This window comes from Simochromis diagramma, unplaced genomic scaffold (assembly GCF_900408965.1).
Source record: "Simochromis diagramma unplaced genomic scaffold, fSimDia1.1 OVJJ01000216.1, whole genome shotgun sequence".
NCBI lineage: Eukaryota > Metazoa > Chordata > Actinopteri > Cichliformes > Cichlidae > Simochromis > Simochromis diagramma.
The window spans coordinates 3,047,491-3,075,009 of NW_024386883.1; the positions used below are offsets into that span (position 1 = coordinate 3,047,491).

General features: G+C 40.1%; 1 protein-coding gene across 9 annotated transcripts in view; it reads left to right on the plus strand.

The window, feature by feature from the left end:
- Positions 1-27,519, plus strand: part of nrxn2a (neurexin 2a) — a 127,765-nt gene that overhangs the window by 9,586 nt on the left and 90,660 nt on the right. For 5 of the 9 annotated variants that reach the window (XM_040033041.1, XM_040033043.1, XM_040033047.1 and 2 more), the window contains exons 2-5: positions 15,661-16,751; positions 17,750-17,770; positions 23,308-23,337; positions 23,577-23,588. In XM_040033041.1, coding sequence (XP_039888975.1) covers positions 16,052-16,751; positions 17,750-17,770; positions 23,308-23,337; positions 23,577-23,588 — 763 coding nt within the window. In that variant the 5' untranslated portion in view covers positions 15,661-16,051. The remainder of the gene's footprint in view (positions 1-15,660; positions 16,752-17,749; positions 17,771-23,307; positions 23,338-23,576; positions 23,589-27,519) is intronic. The other 4 variants (XM_040033050.1, XM_040033048.1, XM_040033045.1 and 1 more) reach the window with 2 other exon arrangements.

Here is a 27,519-nt window from a genome sequence, read left to right on the forward strand (position 1 = left end):
AAAGCAACCGGCGCAGCGCACAGTGTGAACAGCAGCCACAAACATCTCGTTTTTAGCACTGAAAATACTGGAACGTTTATACATCTCTTTGAATTATGCAACATATAAATCAGGGGGATAACAGCTGACGCAGAGATACGAGTTAACGGTCAAGAAGAGGATCAAGTGGTTGATGAAGATGAGGATAATGACGGCCTTGTTGATGATGAGGAGTATATGCCTAATGGCAAGGGTGACGGTCGTGCGGATGCAGATGTTGATGAGGGCGGTGATTGTACCGCTCAAGCTTGCAGATGAGCTAAAAAAGCATTCCACAAATACAAGAAAAGCAAAACACACATAAAAACTCAATAGCAAACGCTTCTAGCTTGAAAAGGCACAAATGTGATACCTTAGTCTGGTAGAAAATTCAGAAAGACATATTTGACGATGTGTCTGTTTGAGGACTATAAGCATGTTTGTTTTTTTTTCTTTAAAATGTTTTTCATTTAACAGAATGCATACCAAAGTCCAAATGCAGCTGCATTAAAAAAAGAATTCCGTGCTTTTGGAAATGCTTTGCCTATTTGCTTTCTTGCTGAGAGTGAGATGAGAAGATTGATAGCACTCTCATGTCTTTACAGTAAATATGAAACTCCTGCCAGCAGCCAGCTAACTTATCTTACCACATAGTGCGGAAACAGGTGGAAAATGGCTACCCTGGCTCTTTTCAGAGGTAACAAAATATTCCTTCCAGCACCTCTCTGTAAAGCTCCCCTAAAAGACATGTTGCACTTAGTCGGTATGAAACCAAACTGTAGAAAATTATTTTGCTGTCAGCTACTGTCTAGGCTCCATAAAACTACTGCTCCAGGCTTTGCACTAAGTGAAGTTAGCCTGTTGCTGCTGATTATCTACACTGAAAAAGAAATCCATTTAAATAATGGGAAATGTCCCAGTCATTTTATCCCCAGCTCATTTGTCAGAATTTTATTGTAAATTGTAAAATTCAGTGCATTTCAAGATTTAAAGAAAAACACCCATAAAAATGAAAGATTTTAAAATGGTAAATTGTTCTAAATCTACTATAGTGTGTAGTCTGCAGTGTACACTCAAAAAATAGATTTGAGAATTGTGTCACTTTTCTCATATTAGTTTTGATATAACAAGACAGCCAATGACCCTTTCTCTAAATGTTAACACGAGCAAGCACGCTGCTATAAAATACCATCTAAAATGAGGTTATTAGATAGGAGAAGCACCTGATAAGCCTAATGCTGATGTTCAATATGAACCATGTTGTTTATCAGCTCATCTTTTATTTAGCAGGTGCAGAATCAGCAACTAAACGGCGTCCATCTCACCAGTGCAGCATCAGTTCTTGCATTTTTTTAAATTCATCACCGTCAATAGCCAACTGCAAAAACGTACACTGCAAACCTGACACTTTTTGTTAACACATAAAATAAAAATAAGCAGTCCCTCATTGCTGATGAAATACCTCGATTCTCTCTCTTAGCCCACCTGCCAAAGTAGATGATGTGTCCTCATCATAAAAAAAGTAGGCCTAGATGTCATGTATGAGTAATTAAAGTTTCATGTTACACAAGCCACTATAGATGAGTGCATGCCCATCATAAAAGATTGACTCATTCCAATGAAGCTGCCTCCAAAAAAAAATGTACTGAGGAAAAAGTAGAAGGGATGAAATGTAAGATTCATAAAGCTGGGAGAAGAAGAGAAAGTGTTGTTTGCAACATGACATACATTTGAAGTCGGGACACTGTCATGCAGTGTGGAAAAATATGGATGCCACTAGGAGCGCTGAGAGCCTGGAACAGCAACACAGATACCCACAAAACGCATGAAAGAACACCAGGATGTTCCATTTACCAATTTACCAAATAATCATCTCTGCATTACGTTTGGGTTACAAACAGGATGAACTGTGTTAAGTGAGCAAACAGTGGCTTAAAACAAAAGCTGAGTGACAAAAAGGTAACGCGTGTGAAGAGAAAGAGACTCACCTAAGTGTCTCATGCACACTGCTGGGAGGAAAACGGTATCTCTGGGGATGATAATTGGATGACACCAAATTAGAAGCTGGGAGTGTTTACACACTGTTGCATTTAATAAATGGAAAATGAGAACCCCTTGAGCATTTGACCATCAAATGCATGTGTAGATCTGCTTATTAGCTTTTATTTTATTGATAGTTTGATGGAAAAAGTAATGTCACTTTCATGTGTGTAGGAAATATGAAGCCACAGTCATCAGCAGCTATTATAGTTTGCATAAAGACTGGAAGTAGGGGGGGGGACACCGGAAGTATTGCTCTCTGATAAAAGAAAACCTTCCATTGAAAGGAAAAAATACAAATAATTGATATTATCCACTAACTGAGGGGGGTGGAAGTGGTTAACAAAAAGCTTTTAAATGTCCTTAAATCTAAACCACATGTCAGACAAACAACATAAAAGGCATTCAGTGCATAATGTCCAAAGCTGCCACAGTTTATTGCTATTCAAAGTCCAGGAAATTGCGCTTTAGTATCGTCACGCTCATGTCTTTCAACCATAAAAAAAATCACTTTCAGTATCATTTAGTATTTGATCTATGCTTCAAACAAAGTGGCAAACGATCACGGAAATATATTAAAGACAGTTTGATTTTTATTGTTAAAAGCTGCGGACTTCTCTAAAGTACACCTACCCAGTAGGTGTAGCAGAAAAAAACAAGAGAAGAAAATAAACACCCTTGTCAAATTACTCACTCGCTCACCTCACAAATAACCTGCACTGGTTGCAAATATTGCAAAGTAATTTAACTTGACCTTTGGAAGGTAATGGAGCCACTGTTAACCATAAATTCAAGGATGAGTCGAGTGAAACGCGGCCACATAACAAGGGCTGAAATTCGTGAGACATTCACTCTGCTTTTATCTAAAGAGCTTCAGTAAAAGTCGTGGCATTAAGTAAAATGAAGTGGCTTTAATGAAACATTCTAAATATACATTTAAGAAACTGAATATGGGTCAACATTCTTGGATGGGTAACGGTTAGAGCATTTACATTTCACATTCTTGGTCTCCAGAGGATGATTTGTACTCACTTTTTTAGCCCCCAGCCTGCGCTTTACATTTGCAGTTTTTTGTGATTTACCGTGACTTTCATTGCATTTTACTTCTAGCTCGTTTGTGTGTTCAATACTTTTTTTTTTAATTTGCAGTTTTATCAGCCTCAACAATACTTTGGGTTTAATTTAAACTACTAGGTCTCCAGGCTAAGGTGATGAATGTAGGCAGCATTGCAGATTACCATGTTATGTTAGCTTTGTCATTGTGAGCAGGTGAGCCTGCTGTCAGTAGCATTCAGCTATTCCTTTTTTCCCTCCTTTGTGTTGTCTCAGCTTCATTTCAGTCCTTTTTAATAAATGTGTAATTGATGAAATTAGGTAGATTATGTAATGTGAGACTATATATTGTATATTTTTTCTGCTTTTGAGCACCGCGTGAAGGCTCTGGTTATGAGTGATTTTAGTATGAACTTAGTCTTTTTTACTCTTTTGATTCCTAGCAGACCTCCATTTCTGTTTATGAGGTTGCAGCTAAACTTGGTCCCATTATGTCTTCACTTTCTCTCCATCTACCTTCCGACCCCTCTAGTTGAGAGGATTCTATCTTTTCTGATGTGGATTTTTGCATTGCTGTGTTTTTACATTCAACAATACTGAATCTGCTTTTCAGCTTAAAAATTCAAAAACACAGTCTACATTAGCATATGTAATGCCCTTGCACATGTGGTTTATTGCAGTGGTTGTCATGTATGCCTGCAGATTGCATGTTGTGCCCGGTAAAGTGATCAAAATTCAGGGACCACAGAAAGTGACAACATATAGAAACAGCTACAACTTCAACGGGTGAAGCGTTCCTGGATTTAGATCCTACTTTTAGTATCGTACAAGGAAAACAGCTCAACAAAATTTTCTGCAGAGTAACAGCATCCATTACATGTGTCATCAAAATGACTTTAAAAGGTCACATTTTTGGCTTTATTTCTGGAAATTGTTGGAGTGTATCATGACATAGCCTCAATTATAGCATTTCCTGGCTTGGAATGAGAAAAGTCGATGTGGCAAATTTGTTAAGCTTATAAGGGAGGGTAAAGCAGGATCTTTCAAAATTGAAGATAGATCTTCTTCATTGTGAAAGACACTGAAAGAAACCAAAGAAAAACAGAAATGAGGGGTTGAATATCTCATAATGCAAGTCTTAATTAAGAAAACCTTCTCTTCGAGGCTGGTGGGGATTCACTGAGGAGTCGTTGGCATGCAAACACAGGAAGAATTCATTCCAACCCAAAACCCAGCAACAACTCACTGAGGCCACTTTTATATAGGCGCCTAGTAAACACAGTAAAAATAAAAGGAAAAAAAAAGCTTCATCTGGGCCAGACTGAGGTAGCAGCTTGTTTGAGTGATCCCACACAGCTGAGCAACCTTCTGTGGCTTCGTCCTGGGTGCTGTAGGGTGGAGGGCGGGTGCTGTCCTTGTAACTGCTGTAGGTCCCCAGGCAATATGAGTGCCTGAGTGACAACCCCCTGCTGCCTACCCCTCGCTTATATTTGCATTCATATACTATTAATAAACTTGAATTTCAGTGCAGCAGAATTTTCCCCTTTTTTTGCAAATGACCAGAACCTCCTTGAGCTTATACATCAAGAAAGATTTATAATTATTCATGAGTGTATTGATGGTTTATCCTCATAAATTTACATGAATGTGTACACTTTTGTGAATGTTATTTGAAGATACTCTGCTTAATATCACATGGGACAGACTTGAATGAAATAAATGTTATCGATTGGGTGTTTTTTTCTCTTCTGTCTATCGAGTAATGAATTAATCATCTTACTGATGCTTATCTGTGGAGTAAAATCTGTCTTTGACTTAGCTGGTCTCCTATGTGCGTTCTCGCTCGTTTCACTGTGGAAAAACTAGTCTTCAAACTACTGTTAGTCATGTGACTTGATATAAGGGCTGCATATGGTGGTGTATGAAAAGCAGGAAGGTGAAGAAGAGTGCAATATGAAGGGAAGTCATGTTGAGCACATCCTTTGAGGCACACAAAGTGTGACCTGCTAATGAGATAGTTGATGATTCAGATCACATTTATGGCATCAAACAGCCTCACCCTGATGTTATCTTTGTGCTTGTGCTTTTAAAAGAAGTCGTGTCTGTTTATTTGCGTGTCTACCGTCTGTCTCTGTGCTGAATTTTATCTACTGCAAGAGAACCACTGGCTTAGGAGAGATTTGACTGTGTAGTAGTATCTTTTTTTATTCCTTAAAATGTATATTCATAAGATAAAGATCATATTTTTGCCTTGAAAGATGGATGGAAATAGTTTTTTTTTTTTGGATATATTTAAAAACCCTGCAAGCTCAGATTTTTTTCAAGTCTGTTAGAAAATTGTCCATTTTTATTTTGGAAGCAAAAGTGCTGACATCCTGTGGACTTTTTGTTGAGCTTTAAAAAAAACATGGCTGCTCACTCTCTTTGTCTGCTGCTGTATGCAGCAGTACTATCTCAGTGTGCGGAACAAGACGGTCCCTTGATGTCTGAGTTACTCAACTACAGACTATTCCTGATAAATACCAGCACTCCTTTTTTTTTTGTCTCCCCATAGAGGAACAAACGTCTGAAAAGAGGCATCCATCTGTGTCTCACGGTTATTTGAAGGAATCAATTCGCTGTTACACTCTGTAATTACTAAAACATGCAACTAGACAGATACATTAATGATTCATTATGAGACAACAAACAAAGCAAAACATTTTTTTTTGTCTACAGCTCTTCCATTTATGAAAACCTATGCTAAAATGGCAACAAAGCAAAAAAAGGAAAAAAACAAAACAAAACGCAATTAATGAAAATGTATTTTAAAAGGAGAGCTTCAATCTTCAATCCAAACTAGATCAAAGAAAAATTCCTAGTGTATGTAGGTCAAACCCATCTTTGTTTCACACCAGGCCAGATTAGATTTTACTTCAAAATTGGTTAATTAAAAGTGTGCATCATTACTGGTGTCATTGTTTCCGTCTGTAATTTAGAGTAATTCTGAACTCACTGCTCAGGTTTTGGTGTAGTTTCTTCACTCAGAAGAAATGCTGCTGTGCATGACAGCCAAACTTAAGACCATGAACTTAATAGGCACAGAACAGACAGAATTATGTGGAAGGATTTTTAGCAGCATTAAATAATCTTATATCGTTTAGCATTTGCCTCCACAGTCTGGTGCATGCCACAAATTTCAATATGCTTTCTTAGATTAGAGCATTCTTTGAAAAAGCTGGGATAAATCTTCCTTTTCACTTACTGTAAATATCAGCAGGTTTGACTGTGCTGTAACAAAGAAGGTACAGCACTGTGCAAAAGTCTTGTTTCATTACTCATTTATTCATAATTTAATAGCAATGAGAAATACTTTTTTTTTTGCAATGTTTTAAAGTGGTCTTGAGCAGTAGTTCTAAATATCAGTGCTTTTCTTTGGGTGCTTGCTGCTTTTTTAACTTTATTCATTTTCATCCCAGTTCTTGTACCTGACCACTTTTATTTTCACAATTTTTTATCATTCAAGCACAAAACAGACAACTTACTCAATGTGATGAATCAGTGTTGTGTCCACACATAACAGACACCCGAAGAACCAACTTTAAATTGTATCTTTACAATTTGTTTCTAGCAGCCTGTCACAAACACACATCATTTGTTCCTTTTTCTTTAGTTGTATAGAAACGTAGTTGTATGGAACGATAACACAGTTTGACAAGCATAAAACAGTATTTTTGCACCAACAAGGTGATTCCCAAAGAGCTGTTAGCCAAAACCTGGCATATCTCATCATTGAGTGCAGTGTGTTTTTAACAAATGCGAGAAAAATGGAAAAATGGGCAGTTGGAGGATAAAAGATGAAGTGGAAGGCTTCAAAAACTGTCTGCAATGGTGCAATATCTAAAAGTCATGTCCTTAGGAAATAGGGAAAATATCCAGCAAAGACCTTAAAGATGCATCTGGCCCTTCAGTTGATCCATCTGCTGTTCCCTAAAGCCTCATCAGAAATGGTCTCAGTGGAAGGGTGGCTGTCAAGAAGCCATTCTTAAGGAAGGGAAACAGGGAGAAAAGACTGGAGTATGCCAAACCTGAACAGGTTTTATTTGGTGATGAATCCAAATTTGAATGTTTTAGTTCAAATTGTCATCAGGAGAGAATGTTCAACAATGTGTATTTATAGCCTGTAACAGTGTGGGGGCTCTGTCATAGATGATGGCTACATTTTCAGCCACTGGTGCTGGAATTTTTGTCAAAATTGATGGAATTATGGACATATAAAAGTATTATCAGATTATGATCCATAATGCATTACCATCTGGAAAGCTGACTGGCAACAGCTTTATTTTTTAGCATAACATTGGCAGTGTGCAGTGAAATCATACCTGGGTATAAAAAAACAACCCATAGTGGAACACTATTAGGCATGGAATGGCCTCGCCAGAGCCCAGAACTCAACGTTATTGAAGCAGTATGGGATCATCTCGACAGAGAACAGAACAAAAAGGCAGGCTACATCCAAACAAGAGCTTTGAATATCTTTCAAGAAGCCTGGAGAATTATTCCTGAAGACGAATAAATGAGGGAACTTGCCTTATAAAGGCGGTCAACCTTTCTAGCATTGTAGAAACTTTGTTTTTGCCTTTTCTATTATATTTCTATTTATTTCGTTTAAAGAGATAGCTGTCCTTTTCCAGGCACAATATAAAGAAATGAGGGGTGGCTCAAGACTTTTGCACAGTACTTCAGAGTAACTCCAAATGACCCCCATCACCCTAATAGAGACTATTTCTAGAATGGAATCTTACATCAACATAAATACTTAATGAGATATTTGCAATTCACTTTGGTAATTAATATCCGAATTTATGCCTAATTTTGCTTCCAGCATCACTCAGAGGATTACAGAGGTGTAGTAGGAAGTCAATATTTGCCAGAGTGCTTTCACTAGGTGCACAGACCCATGCCACAAGTAGATTGGGCATGCATATTGAGTGCAGTTTTCCTTACATTTGCTTCTATAGGCCTATTGGAATTGTTTTCATAGTCTAGCAGGCTCCATTTGGAGAATGGCTGAATATTCAACCTCCACTGGTCCTCTAATAGAAAAAAATGATGGATGGAAAGAGGAGAGCTAAACAGCTGGAGAAAAATAACCATGTGGTACATTAGGTGCAAATGCAGGACTCATTGTCATTGTAACCCAAGAACCTGCTCGGATAAATTCTAGATAAGAGGAATAATTTCAGAAACATTTGCAGTTCACTGAAGCGTGGAAAAAGAAACCAATCACTGCAACAGAGGCATACTTGAAGACAAGAAGACCTTGAGCTCCGTCTAAATGCCTCAGTGACAAGCAAACACAGACTCCATGTATGATTAAATGAAACATACCATGCAACAGAATATCAGGCTCACTTTTTTGCAATCTCTTGCAGGTTATTCTTAAGCATTTTCCTTTTGGTAACTTCACAGTTGAACTCCTGTTTTTGCTCTTTCACCTGCTTATTCGGTTTATCCAGATTCAAAAAAATTGCTTTAAGCTCACCGCTGTGTTCGCTGCCATAATACCGAGTATCACTATGATCCCTCCTGTTTGGTGTCAGCTGTGGAGTCAAGAAAAACAGTTCAGTCCTATCCCTAGCAAGCCTGAGTGTGTGAGCGTGTGTGTGTGTGTGAAATCTGTTCACGTTCAGGCAGTAATTGCTGAACCTGTAGCCTCTCTGACCACTTCTCTGTCCTTCCCCAGGGTATCAGGTTGACTTTTACTACCAGCAAGTCATTCATGCTGAATTTCTTTAGCAGTGCAGTGCTGGTTGTGACCCTGATGTGATCCCAAATGTTCCATTTAAGAGAATACAGTATCTAATCTGTTAGGAAGAGGAAGTTGGATTGGAGGTTTTATGTGGCAACCCCATTACTCTCATTTTTTAATGATCAGTTCCAGTGGCTTGTGATTATAGACTAGGATACCAGCAGCAGTGACATTCCACATAAGTCATTTGGTAACTCATCTTTATTCTCACCATAGGGATCATAAGGCTAGACCACAAAACAAAAGTGTTGAATATCATCCTTATAATGTATACAAATGTCCATTGTAACAATTACTGAGCCAATTACATGAGATTGATACTGGATCCCTCCTTTCTTTCCATTTTTTTTCTTTGCTTCTTTTCTCTTCTTTCTCCCAACTAAACAAATTTTCTGTCTGCTGAATGGAAATGTAATACTCTTATTTTCACAGGCCACTTTGGTATTATGTTTTCTGTACTCTGCATCAACTCTTGAGTCATCGCCACATCTCTCACATTTCTACCTGTTACCTGTTATGTTTATATTTATTCGGATGCTTCGTGGTCGCCTCGCTTCCTCCTTTTTCTGCTTTAGCAGCTCTGTGGGCCAACATTGCATTTTCAGTGTGCAACACGTCCCTGCACTGTCTTTTCTCCTTTATTTATTTTCTTTTATTTGGCAGCACTCAGGCTATTTTATTATTTATTATCATTTTATTTCTCACGACTTAAAAAAACCCCTTCACTCAGCACGATGGAATATAACATTTATTAATATTATTATCGGCTATAGATAATAGTGTTGTTTTTCCTTGTTGCCGCAATTGAATTGTCAAACGCCACGCCACATTTATACCCACACCTACTGTCTCTTCCTGTCATGCCTTTTTTATATTTTGAATTGGTGCTTTTTTTAAATTTTATTGCCACTCACCCACTCACAATTTGTCTGTCCTAAGCACGCACGCACACACACACATTCTTTTCATATCTTAGTGAAGACATCTAATTGACATCATGCTTACCCTAATCCTAACCGTCAAGAATGAATGCTTAACCCTAACCCTCAGCCTAAATCTAACCATAACCTAATTGTAACCCTGACGCTAAAACCACATTTTGAGCCTCAAAAATGCCTTCAAACTCGAGGGGATGGGCATTTTGTCCCCATAAGTCACTGGTGGTCCCTACAAGTATAGTGGCATGCCAATTTTCTGTCCTCACAAAGATGTCTACGTACACACACGCACACATACATGCATTCAAACCTCCTGACATAAGCTGGTGTGCTGTATTTGTCATGTTTGTTGCATATTTGTGTCCTTGATGCATTTCTGCAGTGTATGTCTGAACTATGTGTTGCAAGAAAAGAAGAAAAACCAGCAGATGTTAAAAAATAACTATTAATTTGTGGGCTGTGTTGTAATAATTTACATTTTATCCATAAGATTTTTGAACAATGTTTACTTTTAAGTACGTTCATTAGCACCAGCTGTGTAGGCTGGAGTAAAACATGGTGCATTTGTAATGTGTCTCGTCCACCCACTTCCCACAATGATTGACCAGCTGTGCGCCTCTTTCTGGAGAAAGAGGTCGGGGTATGAACTTCTATCTCAAGCTGTGTTTTACTCGGGAGAGATTGTCTGAAAATGTGCAGCTTTATTCCCCATCTCCACTGTCTACAGCAGTTGGCTTTTCTCCCCAAATTTGTGTTTGGTGATTTGGAAAAGCTATCAACACACTGAATAGCCATTAAGGTTGAACTTTAGTTCATTTTTTTATTTAATTCACAAACGAAAACTTTATGACCAAGGCTTTAGTCATAGAGATTGTCATATAACCTTCAGTCTACCTGGAATGTCTGATGCAAAGTAAATAGTTCTGTGATTGTATATCTGTGGTAGTTTATAAAGTGAGCATTATTTTAGGTCACTTTCACACCTATAGTTGGTTTTCTCTGGTCGGAATTAGTTGACGAGTTTGTAAATTTGTAGCTTTTTCCTGTGGTTTGGTTTGTGAACTCCAAAGGGCGGGAGCAACAAAAGTAAATAGATGAAGAAGGTGCTGCATTCTGGATTATTGGAAAACAGAATTTACGTTAATTTCACGGCTAGTTGCTGCACCTTTCCACATCTATAGTACTTTCCCACAATTAGAATAGAAGCGTACGTGGCTACGGGATGTTTTTAGCTCAGACTTGTAACGTGTGCCTGGTAGTTCGTTCAGATGTGAATCAAATCACATTCAAACCATAAATGAACTGCTCTGGAGTTTGTTTGGAACCGTACCAACACCACCTCCTCCAAAGGGTCTTGGTGTGGTTGTTTTGGTCCGAGTGCAAAGACTGTGTTCAAACAAACCACACCAAGGGGGGAAATTAACCAGATTTCCATTTAAATGGACTATACAACTGTAGGTGTGAGGACAACTTGAGAAAACAAACCAGAATTCTTGAAGATGATATATGTAAGGATAAAAAAAATTGTGTACTAGTAGTTTCATGTACACTCACCGACTAGTTTAGGTACACCTTGCTCGTTCTAGGTGTGACACTGTTTTCCCTTCCGAACTGCTTTAATTCCTCATACCACAGATTCAACAAGGTGCCGGAAACATTCCTCAGAGATTTTGGTCCACATTGACATAATAGCATCACACTGTGGTTGCAGATTTATCAGCTGCACATCCATGATTTGAGCTTTGTGACATGGTGTATTATCCTGCTGGAAGTAGACATGAAAAGATGGCTACACTGTTGTCATAAAGGGACGGACAGCAACAGTACTCGGGTTGGCTGTGGTATTCAGACTCAGGTGGTACAAAGGGGCCCACAATGTGCCCATCTGCTTCATGGTTCAATGTGTTCTTCTGCATAGATTGGTTGTAACGAGTGGATCTGAGTTACTGTTGCTTTTCTATACCCTCCAAGCAGTTTGCTGTGTGACCTCTGGCATCCAAAACGCATTTTCTCATGCTTCAAAAATGCTCTTTTCTGGACCTTTCTCTGTAAACCCTAGAGATGGTTGTGTGGGAAAATCCCAGTAGATCAGCACTTTCTGAAATACTCAGACTAGCCCATCTGGCACCAAAAGCCATGCCCTGTTCAAAGTCACTAGAATGACATTTTTCCCCATTCCGATGCTCGGTTTGAACATCAGCAGGTCATCTGCCTGAAGGCATTGGGTTTACGTCATGTGACTGGCTGATTAGAGATTTGTGTAAACAAGCAGCTGAACAGGTATACTTAATAAGGTGGCCAGTGAGTGTATTTAACTGATACGATTATGTATGATGATCAAAAGCAAACAGTACAGCAGTGTCTCTTTGCTGTTGTATTGATAATAAAATGTCAGTGATGTTTGGTGGCGTTTCACTTCACCATAGCAATATACTGCATCATGTTAGATGTATGCATGTAAGAATTATGCTGTATGCGTCCTACTTTTATGGTATCACTACTTATTCAATGTTTTTTTATAGACAGAAAAGTATGACAGCAAAATAATTTTAGTTGTCAGAAAAAAGAACAACAAGAGCTCAAAATTTTAGGGCAGGTGAAAAGAAAGGCTATTGTTTTCTGCCACGTGAACCAGTGACAGTGCAGACAGACCTTGGTAGATTCCATGTACCAGTCTTCTTCCAGTGGTGGAAGAGAGAAGTGTATAATGTATCTGGTTTTGCCATCAAATTGGCTCAGGGCACCACTAAACGAGATTAATTGAGCACCCCGAGTGGCTCCCAGACCAGATTCTGACCCTGATGGGTAATTGGCCTGTTGCTTTTAATGAAGAAAGTGCATGTTACCCAGTGAGGAAAGCCATTAAAATTTACAAGCTTAACTGTAAGCACCTTGCTTAGACATTGAGACGTCGTTATTTTGTGATCAATAGTGAGGCCTATTTGAAAAGGGAGTAGCTGACCTAGGTCCAACCACCCCCCCCCCCCCCCCCCCCCCACCCCCCCCCCACACACACACACACACACACACATGCATTGAGGACTCTAATTTGTGTTCTGAAGCATGTAATTCATTGAACTGTTATTGTGTTTTGTTTTTTAAAGTCAGCAATGAATCGGTGATATCATTCAGTAAGATCAAAATCTTCACAGAAAGAAAATTAGAGGAAGTAGAGCAGGTCGTTTACTAATCAGAAGGTTTCTGGTTCAATTCCTGGATCTTCTACTCTACATGTTAAAGTATTCGTGGGCACAATGAGTCGCCCCTGATCCATCAACTTGTGTATAATGGTTAAAGTGTTCTGACTGCTCAGATAGTATATTAAAGCACTATGTAAGTCCATTTATCACCGCGTTTGGGCTGAATTGAGTTTTTTAAAGCACTGATGCTTCTTTTTTTATTTTCATGTTAGTAGGAGTTTGAAATTAACAGTATCCATGACAAGACTTACTTATACCCAAGATTTGTGCTGAATCAGCTTAAATATTTTTTCCAACAAGTGCAACAAAATTACATTTCTTGACTAGTCCCTCCAGGAAATAAGGATTTGCATGTTTCATCCACCCTGTCTCTGTTGGCTTAATGCTGCTTCAGAAATGTTGAGTGTTGGTAAGATTGTTGAGAGCAAAGGGTGTGGGTTAACGGGACACACAGCTCAGATACGCGTACAGAAGGATGCATTTGGCATAACCAGTGCACTTAAAAGTGTGATTATTTGAGAAATGATGTTTCATATAGATGTCATTAACTGTTTGAAGTTAGGTTTATATTCAAATGTCAGCTCATCCTCTTTTAACTTTGAGAACTCATGCTTAAATTCAGCCAGTCAAACTGTGCACTTGTCATACGCTATAATATGAAATTTCTCTTGCTCGAGATTTATTTATACTATCTGCCCACACATTGTAGTGATATCTTAGAGTGAAAATGGCTCGTAATGAGTATACAGGACTTGCAGCACAACACTTATGTGCACGATGTCTTTTAGTAGCACATACCTTCTTGTTACTTTGTGTCTCAAAATACTAATATGTTTTTTTTTTTAAACATCAAAGCAAGCTAGTGTTGACCGCATATATACAGCCTGTGAAGCATCTGACACGGCATACCTGACCCTGGCAAATTGCAATTCATCTTGTGAGGAGGGTGTCAGTTTTTATGACCTTCCTATTCCCATGATAAACCCGTCTATCAGAAGGATATTCTTCCAGCCTGAAGCCTTCTCATGCTTTAGGGAAAAACTTTGATTTATTTGCTGTAATGCACTCTTTCTTGCAACATCTACCTTTAGCAGATATAGCTAACTGTAGCAGTCCCTCATCTGCAGGATACCCAGTAGAGGCTGTAATTCCCAGCAGACTCAAACACACATTATATTTCTCTCTGTGACAGAGATGAAATTGGGCCAAACTTGCGTGAAATGCTTCTACTCCTGGTGGAGAAACATCCTTAAATGAGAAAAAACTCAGTTTGACACAACAAAGATTATTTCCTCTTTCAGACAAATTAGCTATTTTGTGTTTTATTGTAAAGCCCGGGAGCTGTAACTGTGGAAATTATTGACAGCAGGCTGTTTTTATTGGAGACTGACTCATTAGATCTGACTGGATCAGTACAGTACCTCCATTTCTTTGTGTTTTTTCCCCTCTTCTTGAGATGGGGTGACTTTGGGACATTTTTTGAATATTAAGCGCAGACATCTCAACATTCACTCAACACCCTCCTTTTCAAAATCAAACATATAGTGAGTTTCATCAGACGCGCGCTATGTGACATGCAGTATAAGCATCCTTCAGATCTACTGTCGCTCAACGCTTTTACTCAAACTGGTTGTAATTGATTGTAGCTGCTGATTGTGGTTTTGATCACTTAATTGAATCACATAGTGCTATTGCTCTTTTATGTGTTTTTAATAGATTTTGTGTAGCCGTGGAGTTCTTTGGCACAAAGAAACAAGCTGCAACAGGCTGAAGCTGTACTTGTCTGTATTCATTATTATTGGCTTTGTTCTCTGCAGGGTAATGAAAATATAAATAAACACTACCCTCATACATTTTTTGCCACTTGGAATATGTCTAATTTCCTAAGAAATAATTTTATCCTGCTTGACACCAAACTGAACGGTCTTAGTGAGTCATTGCAGGCTCCGAGTACAGCTGACGACTGGTACATAACTTTGTTTGTGTCCCTAGCCCTGAGAGGCACACCCTCTTTTGTTATCACAAAGTATTGAATTTTGCTGTTTGCTTGTTTGTTTCGAACATAGACCCTGTCCTTTTCAGCACTCTCCAGCCTCTAGCCTGCATGTATTTTTTAGCTGTAACGTCTTAGCTTGAGTCTAGGGACTGCAGAAGGCTTTAGGGGCTCAACATCACTGAAGTTACCGAGGCCATGGATTGTGCTGGAACATCTGTGCGGGGGGGGGGGGGCTTATAAGTTGTTTTTTTTCCCACCAGCTTCTTGGAAATCAACACAGGTCTCAGAAAACTAGTGAGACCCTCAGTTTCCCTTTCTGCCCAAAAGCTAAGGAATAAGGTGGGGTGCCAGGATTAGGGCTATATGCTAAAGCCATGTGTTGAGGGCCTTTTGCTGGAATCTCTAGGCTGTAGATGGTGAAAGTGACCTGTGATAATGTGAACTAGAGCTAAAGGCAGGCATTTCAGTTCTTCATAACACTGACAATTCTCTCTTGCTTTCATCTCCATGTTCCCCTTCTTGATGCTTCATTATCTTTGGTAATTGATTTGCCACGTGATTCATAATGACTGTGCTGTGCAGTATTTCCAATTATTCATTGCACGCTCTTCTTTCATGTCTTAGGATGTTGGGATGCTGAGGAGAATGGAGGCTGTACCTAGGCCGCGTGCCTAGCTAACCCATGAAGAACTGACAGGAACAGTGCTGGATGGAGGCCAAGACACTGGATGGCGAAGACGAGGAATCACGCAGTGCTGTTTGTTCTCTTTCTCAGCCAATCCAAAGTAGATGCAAAGCGTTTTGTAATGTGCCTCGGCTGTTCACTCTGTCACGTGTCACCCAAGGAGAGATGGCAAAAAGAATCAGGATAGACAGTCAAGACTAAAGAAACTCTTATTTCTGCAAACTGTAGGGTTATAAAACAATTCTAGATATATAGATAGCTTTTCCTCACAGCTGTCTGTTGGATTCATTGGAACTAGAGGCCTACACTAGATAATAGATAGTCAGCATCATGTGCAGCAGTAAAGGAGCAGCTTCCTGGTTGTTGTTAGCTGGATTGGTGCTAACAGGAATAGCTTTGGAATATGAGGGGGTTCCTGGTCAGTGGACACGTTATGGCCAGTGGGATGCTAAGACAACAGGTGAGCTGAGCTTTATTCTCAAAACCAACATCAGCAAAGCCCTGGTGCTCTATCTCGATGACGGGGGAAACTGTGACTTCCTGGAGCTTCTCATTGCGGACGGGAGGCTTCAGTTGCGGTTTACCATTCATTGCGCAGAACCCGCCTCCCTGCACACGGAGACCCACATCAACGACCAGCGCTGGCACAGAGTCCTTCTCGCTCGTAATTACAGAGAGACCAAGCTGGTGGTGGACAACGAGGAGAAAGCGACTGAGGTGAAGTCCAAGAGAAAAGAGATGGCAGTGAATAGCGACCTCTACGTAGGGGGAATCTCACCTGACGTGCGTCTCTCGGCCCTGACTTCCAGCACTGTCAAATATGAGGCACCCTTCCAGGGCTTTATTGCCAATTTGAAACTAGGAGAAGCGCTACCAATACTGATGGATGGTCAAGCTGTCCATAATGATCTGGAGTATATATGTGACACACATTCTCCATGCAGCAACAAAGGCCTGTGCTCCATCGACCAGGGAGAGGTTTTCTGCGACTGTATCAGTACTGGCTACAGGGGAAGGTACTGCCAAGAAGGTGAGAAAAATACCATGTGTTTCCATGACTTAAAGGCAGTAAGATTTTATTTAAATTGTGCTTCTTTCGGATTAAAAAAGGGATTGTCTGACTAAGGCAGACACAGTTATAAGGGTAAATGATAAAAGTCAAAATACAGTGTGACAACACCACAAGCATGAAAGTTACAAAGTCAGCAATTAGAACTGTGAGCTGTTCAGCGATGTCTAAAGTATAAATAGTTCACATATTTTCACATACCTTCCAGATATACAGTGCATACCTTCACTGAGCTCCTGAGGATAATCAATAAAGCCCACTTAACCGCAATCCAGGCCAGAGTACACTACAGCACCGCTTAGAAGCCGCTCGCCTGCGTGAGCTCAGCTCTCTCAGCACTCTCAGCAGTTATCTTCACAAGTCAAAGGATAACAGCTTTCTAATGTGATAGCTGTTTGCATGTTTTCAACACTGGCACGTTGAACGGGCCACCAAATGGAGCCCCTTTTCTTATTTTGGAAAATCTGCTTAAAATAAAAGGAGAAAAGAAGTGTTTTAAAGGAGCTTAGACACTTCTCGTTACCTAAGGTATAAAGATCAGAAAATGGTAGTGATTAAAATCTTTTCCACTTTGCAAAAACACATTAGGGTCCCTCTTATAAATGTTACTCGTGACTGTTTGCTTAGCTCAGAAGCTTCACAGCCTTCTTCCAAGAGTCCATGCGATGTCCTTAGTGGCTAAAACGAATCCTGGCATCTATATCTGAGATCACGCGTATGGGACATTATCCATCACAGATGTGATACAATACTATCATTATACCGAGCGAACAAATTACCGACTTTCAAGGCTTTGGGTAAATCATGTGTCACCAGCATGCATGCTGTGACATAAAGAAGAAGCTCGAGGAAGGCATGGCATACCCATCAATGTTTGATGAGATGCAGATAGTAATCTGGCTGTGGATTAATTCTTCATATCAAGATTAAACATGTCTGTCTTTCATTCACTCCTGCAGCTGTCCAGAGAGAAGTAGAAGGTAAGACAATGCATTGTTATATAATGAGCATAATGATGAGCATAATTTGTTTGCCGTGATGCTCTTATTTGCAGAGGCTATTACCGCAGCATCAGTGGGTGAGAGTGTGTTTCGGTTATTATCAGGTTGTTATTGTCAGTTTGGACTGCAGTTCTGACATCCTACAAATTAAGCTGAACGGAGATATACTATCACTGGTCACAAGGTCACTGATGAAAAAGGGCCTAATGTGCGGAATGCTCATTGTATATATAATCACTGTGCTCAAGGTGACTAGAAAGGTCCGCCGAGTACGTGGGTGTCACACAATAGGGGTTGCATTTATATACTGCATCACAGAGAAAGCAACTGTACAGAAATGCTTTGCTTTAATATTTATACATTCTATGTTTTCCTCTCCTGGCAGTGCATATATATCTCAAGAAAGCTGCTCTGAGGTTTATTAAGTCTTATATGCCATATATCTCTAAGGTAAATAAGTGTGTTTATCTCTAAAATGATGCCATTTTAGAGTTGAATGTACTCTGGCGCTGATCGCCACGCCCTAAACGTTAATACATTTTGATAATGCTTGAAATGTATTTTTTGCATAGGTGCCCTTTTTTTTCTTAGAAGAGACACTTGTCTCTGAATTGCCAGCATTTTCAGTCACCGTAATCAAACGGGACTGATTTCTAATGAGGTGCACATGCTGAACGGAAATGAGGATTGAGAGCTGCTAGGAAGATTTGTTTAGTTGGCATCCGAGCGAGACATCCATCTCCCCGGTAGGAACTGCCGGTTCTGGTGAAAGTCCAACAGACTCAGGACACCAGCACAAGGTGTGCCGGACTGTTGCACATGATAAATCAGTGTTACCGACTCGAGATGTGCACCTGTACACACCTACTCTCTCAAGTCCTGCTTGCGGCGCTTACATTCGGAGTATGACAGCAAAGATAAAAATGACATTTTCTTCATCTGCAGTCTTCTCATACGCCTGTGTTGATTAAATATACATGGTGTATCTGGGTATATTATTAGATGCAGTATTTATATGATACATGATTTGTTACTGATTCTCTCAGTGCAGGATTTCAAACTTATGCGGCTCTTGGTTTGTACTTTTCACCAACAGTTAAAACAGGATTCATCGGTGCACAATTTGCAGAAGCGAGCATTAATCATTGTTAATATTAGCAAAGATGGCATGGCTCTGCTCACAGCAAGCAGGCACGCATTATTAAATGACATGCTGCAAAGAGAGCACGTCAGAGTGTTTATTGGATTAAAGCTTGACATGGAGACAATCCCCAAATGCAGAATGCATGAAAACAACAATGACGGGGGGAAAAAAAGAAATACTGACCAGATGCTTTTTTTAAAATTTCCTTCATATCACTCATACACTATTCTGCAGCAAATCTCTACCCTGCTGGCCTTGCATCAACAGAAATAGACTAATCTATGCATTATCTAAATTGCCTTCCCCCTACCCCAGAGATGACAAAAATGGTACGCTACATGCTATATTTGGTCTTGGCTGTGTTTTAACTGGTGCAGGAATTAGCCTTATTTGTGTGAGGATTGCTTTAAGCCAGCAAAAATCTTTTGGCACAGCAGGTGAGTCGTCCGAGTTGTTCATCTACAGTATGCTGCACGTGGGCCTCCCATCGATCCGTGCGGACAAAGGCCATAGTGGGGCATGCTTAGATGCCAAGAGAGTGCAGCATCCCCCCAAAAAAACCAGGTCTGTGAACAAGAGATAAGAATAGCCACCTCACAAGGTGCAGCGAAATCACTCAAACATATAGCGGAACCTTACGCAACACGCACTGCCATGTGCAAACACACTATCATTGTGTTATTTCCTCTTCAGATTTTCAGTTGTAAGCACAGAGTAATGACGCACTGAGAGCTTCTGGGATGATAAGGCAAGCGTCAAAATCTTCGAAAGAAAGGACACGAGCGGTCCTGGTGGGTTTTGCATCTCTTCAGCAGCACTGACCTTGGTCTAATCCCTCATTACAACAGGCTTCATAATGCTGTACTTTTCATGCAAAAACAAATTTAGCAAATCCTAATCCTCGTGAAATGGTTCTTTCTTCGTAGTTGCTTGCTAATTAATGTCACAGTAATGACTGAGAGGTCCTTCAACATCTGCATTTGTTTTTTCATTATACTTGTTTAATTAAACTTACAAAGGTAGCCTTGCTTACCTTGTTAGAAGCATTTCCAGAGTTAATCGCGTTATAAATGATTCAGAGAAATAAAACTATTATGTTTTTTGTTTTGTGTTTTTTTGGCAGTCCCACTAACATAAATTCAGCTCTTTTCATATGCTAAAATGTTTCAAAATCATGCTAGTTTCTCTCAGCCTTATATATTTAATATAAAACATATATATGTACATATTTAAATAATAATGTGCTTTTACAAGTGGGAAAAAAAAAATCAATGAAAAGAATCCAGAGCTGAAGTGTTGGAGGAGGGGAGTGAGGGGAGTTAGCGGTCTAAAGGTCAGCAGCAGTGCACATGGAATATCCTGTTAATACAACGTTTTCAGAAGCACCAGGTCTTCCTTCTGTAGCAGTGTTTGTTCGCATGTTTTTAGGTGCGCTCTTTAAACTTTTGCTGGGTATATTTGCACATGAAATCGCACAGGTCAAAAAACTTCACATGCTCCAGGAATCTGTGGATTCAAAAACCCTCGTCATTCACCGACTGAATTACTTATTTTCAGCCAGCTCTAACTGGGATGTTGCCAGAGGTGCATTATTCTTGAGTGCTTGAAAACACAAAGAGTTGTTCTGCAGCAGCTTTTCTGGTTGTATGTTTCCAGTATCATAGATTTACTCGAGGTCAGGAGGTGCAGATGTTAAGGTGTGTGTAAGCACATTAAAAAAACCCCAAAAAAACGTGACTAGTAAACTATTGACGTAGAAAATCGCACGCTATTGTAGAGTATTGTGACCAATACCATCACATCACAAGGTAAATGAGTCTATTTCAGAGTACTTTTTACAACAGCAATAACAAAAAACTCCACCTTTTTTTGTATAATGAGGCCAAGTTAAAAGTATCCTAATAGTAGCATTTTAATAAAGTGATATTCAGTCGCTTGGTTATTAATTTTTTCTTATTTTATAGCCTACTTTCCAGTTTATAGTTTACTGGTAGGAAGGATAGTTTATATCCATACAGGCTTTCCCTTCTAAAGGGTATTAGCCAGTTATCTCTGCATTTTCACACACTGAGATTTGGATGTAAGGCACAGCCAAGCAGGATGCACGTATTCGATGGGTGGCTGCCTTTGTACAAGGGAAGCAATGGCACCACTCCTAATCCCCTTATAACTCAACTCCTAGGAAATGCATACATTCTCAAAGATTACGATGTTGACTTAGGTATTTCTGTTCTGGTCAACAACATCCATTCATCTTACTCACGGGTGCGAGTCAGTTTTGCTTGACCCAGAGCTCAACAACAAGTAAGTGAGTCAAAATTTGCTTCCGTCAAAGCCTTTTTCCTCATCTTCATATAAGTGAAAGACAGATATTTGCCAGATTTGGCTTTTCTACTGCATTTGCTTATTATTTGGATGAAGGGAACCTCATTCCTGTCCGTGAGGACCAAAGGCAAAAGCATGGAAAGAGGATTTTTATTCTTCCCGCTATGTGAGCCAGTGATGGCTTACAACAACAGTGTCTTTGTTACAGTTAATGGCACTGTATGCAAGCCTCCTTTGTAGCCCCTTGAAGCTGATGCTGTGGCTCATCTATGCTGTGTGACGCTCATAGCAGAATGATAGGCAGAGGATAGAGGCAGACGGGATCTTAATCTAGTCACATCTTGTGAGAATGAGAACACCTTAGGGGTGATGAGGGTAAGAAGAGGTGACATCATTTATGTATATGTACGTTGGCCTGTCATGTGCAGTGCACAGCCGCAGTGGGGGTGCACACAGCAGTGCTTTGTCTGCTCTGCAGACAGGGCTGCTGGTGAATCCTGTCTAAGCAGAGGCTCAGTCACTGGCTTTGCAGTGGCACACTGTATCAAAAGCCTACGTGTTGGCAGGCAAGGACCTTCCCAGGGGTAATCATGTCCATTCCACACCATGAGTTGCAGCATTAACAAGATTGTTGAGTGGAACATGCGACGAGATTTGTGCAAGAGCAACCTGCCCTCTTCATAAGGTTTTACCTAATGACTGAAATGGGGCTGGAATAGTGAGTAAGACTTGCTGTACAAGGGTCTTAGAGTGCTGATGCACTGATGAGAGGTGTTTGTGTCGGCTCACATCGTGGGGCTCATGTGCTCAGCAGAAGTGTTGCATTGTGTCAGCCCCAACTCTTTGATATCGGGAAAAGCAGGAGAGCTAGGCTACGCCATGCAATTTCTGCCTGACCTACTGAGATGTTTGTCTGTGTTTCGCTGTCAGTATATAGCACACGATGCATTGAGAGATTTAAGCTGGTTGAAACTGGATCAACCTTTGATGAGCAGTGCACGCAGGCTAACCTGCAGGGTTTTGACTGCAGTGTCACTCACAACAAGCACGTGACACGAAAACAATGTTTGTTCTCAATATTTGCTTTTAGAAGGCATTTCCATGCAGTATTTATGAATACTATAATATGATCTCATGAAGTAAACTAACTGTTAATCAGTGCAATTAGCTCATATGTTCAGCACAGTAGCCAGTGCATTCAGGCTAACCCCTTTGCCCTGCCATATGCCATAATGTGGAGGCGTGATGTGGCATTTTTGTCTTTGGCTGACAAATTAGAAGATGGTTAATAGTTAGTGAGGCTTTACCAGAGTGCAGCATTGCTTTTTTCTTTGGAATTAAAAGGTTACGTGTGACAGCCTTAGATGTATTGGTGTTTATATTATTACATTAGGGCACAGACTTCAGGCTCCACTGTCAAACCCCGCTGCATTAGATGGTAAATCGTGAGAATAAAAATATGAATGAGAGTCGCTAAAGATTTAAAGGATAGGGAATGGTGCTTCGTCTGTCCTTTTATGAAATGGTGCCATCTGAAAGGTTAAATAGGCTCATCTGGGTTGGCTGAGCACTTACATGCCAAATACTCGTGTGGAGAAGTGGAGATCAGGAGATAGAAAGATCACAGAAATCCATGAACTAGCATTACCGCGGGTGATTTCTTTCTTCTTCTTTTTTTTTTAAACATTTAGTCTTTACAGTCGAACCAGTTTTATGTATAGCTGGTACATCTCAAACGCTGTCTGCATCAAATAAACATACAATATGTGTTCCATTAGAAAAAAGCATCTATGAGAGCAACTACCTGCGAGGGTTGCACCTGTCAAGATGTTTTTTTCTCTCCTTGCCTTCCCTTTCCTCCCTTGAGATGTTTGTCTGTTTTTAGTTTGATTTCCCCTTTATATTTTAATTTGAACTTTGACATCCGTACCTTCCCCAGGATGTCTGTCACAAACTGCAGTCCAACATTGTGACAATGCTTTTGTTCTCCCGAACCTCTTTATGAACTTCCTGTTTTCGTATCCTTTTTTCTGTTCTTTCCCTCAAGGTCTGGCGCACCTGATGTTAAACCGCCAAGGTATGGGGTCTATTGGTTTGCTTTTCCTTCCCAACCACCTGATCACATTTCCCTTCCCCTGAAATCATTTTAGTTAACTGTGCTGCACTAATATTTCCTCTCCTCTTTTGTCATATACTTGCCTATTTGTTTTTTGCTTCCTCTCATGTTATGCTCACTATTCATAACAATTTTTGTCCGTCAAACCCTTGTCCTGACCACTGACTGAGCTACTGGAACATCACCTTTGACCTCTGCAGTTATTCGCCAAGGTAATGCATTTATGCTCATTTGGTTTCATGGTGTTTTCAAAGGAAACAGGTGTCAGTAATAACAAAAAAATACATTTATATATATATAAAGGTGTCTCATCTTACAAATGTAAAGGTCTGCAGAGAAGGGAGTTTATTTATGTAGGTGTTTAGACAGCCATATTATGTGAGGACTTAGTTTGCCTTTATTTTCATTCTTAAGGTTGTTGTGTGCATAATTGAATTTTCTTTCTGTTGCACTGATGTCTCAGACGTGTTATCACTGGGCTGTAGATCAGTGGGAGATTTTAAAACAAAACAAAACATTGTTGGAAGGTTGTGGGATTTTTTTTTCCTAATGGAGGATATTTTTTCAGGGAGAGGTACCACTGTGGTCCTCTGGTTGGGAAAAAAAAAAGCAGTAACATTGTGTCATGCCTATGTGAACAAATAACAATTATACCAGCTCATTTACAGGTGATGAAAATACTGAATATAACTGTATGATTTTAAAACTGAATTAAAATAAAGCGTAAAACATTTTCTGCAAGGCATACTTGGAATATAGGCACTTTGAAAAAGGGTGGATGTACTCTGCTGTGGTGAGGCTTTTGCATTTCCTCCACACGCTGTGAGATTTAGATAAACTTCATCATCCTGTCTCCATGGAGATCAGTGTTGTCTATAACGTACTTGGCTTTTCTGACCCCCTCATGTTGACCACACAGTATTTTCCACTGTCCCAGTTCCTCGGGAAAAATTGCTCATCTGACCAGAAAGAACAGTGGTGTCGGGTTATCATCGCAGCTTCTGTACTAATGATTTTTTATTTTCAACCCAATTATCCTTGATTATGAATAATGTGCTGCCGTGAACTGAAATAGCTGCGTATGTCATCTTTCACTCTCCCGCTCGGTGAAGATGGAATAAAAGAGGGTGTGGCAGCATCCGCATTTTGTCACGCATATGTGAACAAATAACAATTATACCAAGATCATTTACAGGAGATGAGAATGCTTCACAGAATGAGGTTTTTCACCATATATAAATGATGCAGATTGAAGCCGAACATGACTGTGACATTACAGATTAGGGTCTAAATCTTTTCGGTAGCCACTAGTAGCAATTAGTCTTTATAAGACCAGAAACATAATGTTCAGTTTAAGCTTGTGCTGTAATCAATGGATATTCTGACAGAACAGTGTGGGTGAATATACTGTACGCCACTACGTCTTCAATCGTACAAAGATTAATCATCTCTGCTGTATTAGAAAAATGCTGTTATATAAAGCATATAGTACATCATACAGTAAGTGTGTCCTGAAGCCAACCACAGTGCGATTTGTCATGAAATGAAGCCTAAACGTAATTGTTCAATTTCACGCATTTAAATGAAGAAGAAGTTGGTAATTGATCGTGGAATCGAGATTTGCAGAAATAACCCTCTATGCTCAGGCAAAGCACAGTTACAGCTGCAACACAGAGCGCTGCACGTCTGACCTCATGGGATATACATGAGACATCAGCGCTTTATTCAACCATCTCATGTTATAACAAACATTTGTTATTAACTGTGTTCCACCTTCAGCCCCGGGGCGCATACTTGAGCGAGCGCTCTCAGACTTAGTCTCTATTTGTTTTGCCACAAATATGCAGACTTCTGGAAATTGAGAAGCGGCAGCTTGTGAATATTTCACTCCCACACTCCTTCGCCAGCGTGTGCACCCAGATGAGATTATTCAGGCACAGGTGTAGCTTGATGACCACCTACAGAGCTACACACCAGTGGTCAGCTGCTGCCCCACAGCCTGCTCGCACTCTGCCTGATAACCCAGTCCCCGCCTCTGAGCCACAGACAAACGTTACCAGCTGCATCTGTGCCCCCGGCTTTGCATCATTTTGAAATTAATCTGCTGTAAACCTTAATATTAATGAGCAGCGTGAGTGGTGGAATTTGTCTAATAGTAACAGTCTTCTCACCTGGTGGCTGAACCCTTTTTCTCACCTCATGGTATGACCATCAGGAGCTTACGTATAGCTCCCAGCAGCAGAATTATAGATAAATCTTACACTGACTGTCTTAGAGTTATCCGGTGTTATAGTAACATCCAGGATGCTTTCGCTCTCCATATTTTGTAGCTGCACGCTTCATTGGATTGGCCATGAGCAGTGTCCTTCTAGAAGGACTCGCTTGTATTTGTATCCTGAATTTAGAGGGAATTTATTTCAAAACCTTGGGCTGCAAGTAGATTGAATGGTGTATAGTAAGACGGGAATGGGGGCAAGGTGGCGCACGCCACAATGAGATGAGAAGCAGGAGAGGCATGTAGAGATTGTCGGTGCTGCTGTTATTTTCTGCTGAGCCTCCTTTTTTCATTGATGTGTTTCCATTTACATCGAGACGTGGTTCAGCACAATGGTCTTATAGCTGAATCCAAGAGGGTGGACGGCCCATCCACCCCCTCACTCTCCGGCGCCCCACCCTCGTATAGCTATAACATACATAAAGTGCTAAACTGCTCCAGCAGCATCTTTTAGCTGGCGTACTGACTGCAGCTAGGGTCTTTGAAGATATTTCTTCGGAGTTAGTGCCAAAGTCTGTCTGGTGTCAGACAAAACAAAGCTACTATTTCCTTTTTTCTTGTTCCTTTTTTCTTTTCTTTTTTTACAGAGTGGTAAACATTATTGCTGCAGATAGTAGGACACCTTCTAGGAGAGCTGAAAAGCAGAGCTATAGGCCGTCTACCCCTCCCATTTCAAGAAAGACCTTCAAGACAGATTCAGGGTCATGCTGGGGACATCTTCATCACAGAATGACAGGAAGCCTATTAGGCAGATTGCGTTCTGTAGAATGTGCACAGCTTAGATGCAAATCTTCTTGTCATTAAGGTTTATCTCTTATGATAAATCCTTCTGTATTTAGAATGAAAAATGACACAAAGGCACTTTTAGTTCAAGTGCTATAATTTCCCTGTAGTTGTAACTGTCACTATTGACTCCACTTGGTTGTACTTTACACCTTAAACGTCAGCCAAATGAGGAAGTTTGCATTCATGCTCCGCGCCAGTAGCTCAACGAGTAGCTGTGTGCTCAAGAGTTGAGCGACTACACTGCACAAACAATACAGACTAACAGGACTGCTCATCCTGCAGCCTTAAATTGGCCCCTGAGTACCAAAGCTGACATTTGCTGTGCAAACAAACAAGCATCAACTAAAGGGTCAGCTTATCCTTCTAGCTTGAAACAGCTTGCTTAGTAGCTCATAAAGAGCAAAGGACAGCAGCAGTACTATGTGTTGTAAAGTTGTTAGTGTTACTCCCTGTGTCAAAGCAAAACTTTGGTTCAATATCAGAAAAACTAAACTTAAAATTTGATGGTTAAAGGTTGTGCGTGCACGGAAGGCCTTCGTGAATTATGAAGCGAAACAAAATTCAGTGTTTCTTTCTAATTTCGTGTGCAGTAGGGCTGCCTGTGAGGTCGTGAATTGAGAAAAAAAATAAATAAATAAAAAAACAAACTCAAAACTGTCACCTTGTGGAAGGTGTATTAGCAGCATAACTGTTGAATGAGCTGTAAGCTGTCAAGAATGATTTATTATTTACGTGCCGTGTGATGTTTTCCATCAAGGATACATTGATGGGGTTGCTTGAGAAAAATTGCTAACATGTGGAATTCTAAGAAACATTGACAAATACAAAAACAACATCTTTAATCAAGCTCCATCTGCTTCCCTCTGAACAGTTGGTGAAGTTCCCTTCTGTATATTTCACTGTGTGCATTACCTAGCGGACATTCCCTGGAATGTGAGTGTGAATTAAATGTTTAGCCAAGCCTTACATGTTGATATTGGCATTTAAAAAAAACCCCTGCTGAATAAAGGATAAAGCGGCTGTCGTTGTATAATAATTTTTTTAGCAAATTCTTCTCAAATGATGGTAAAAAGTGCACACGT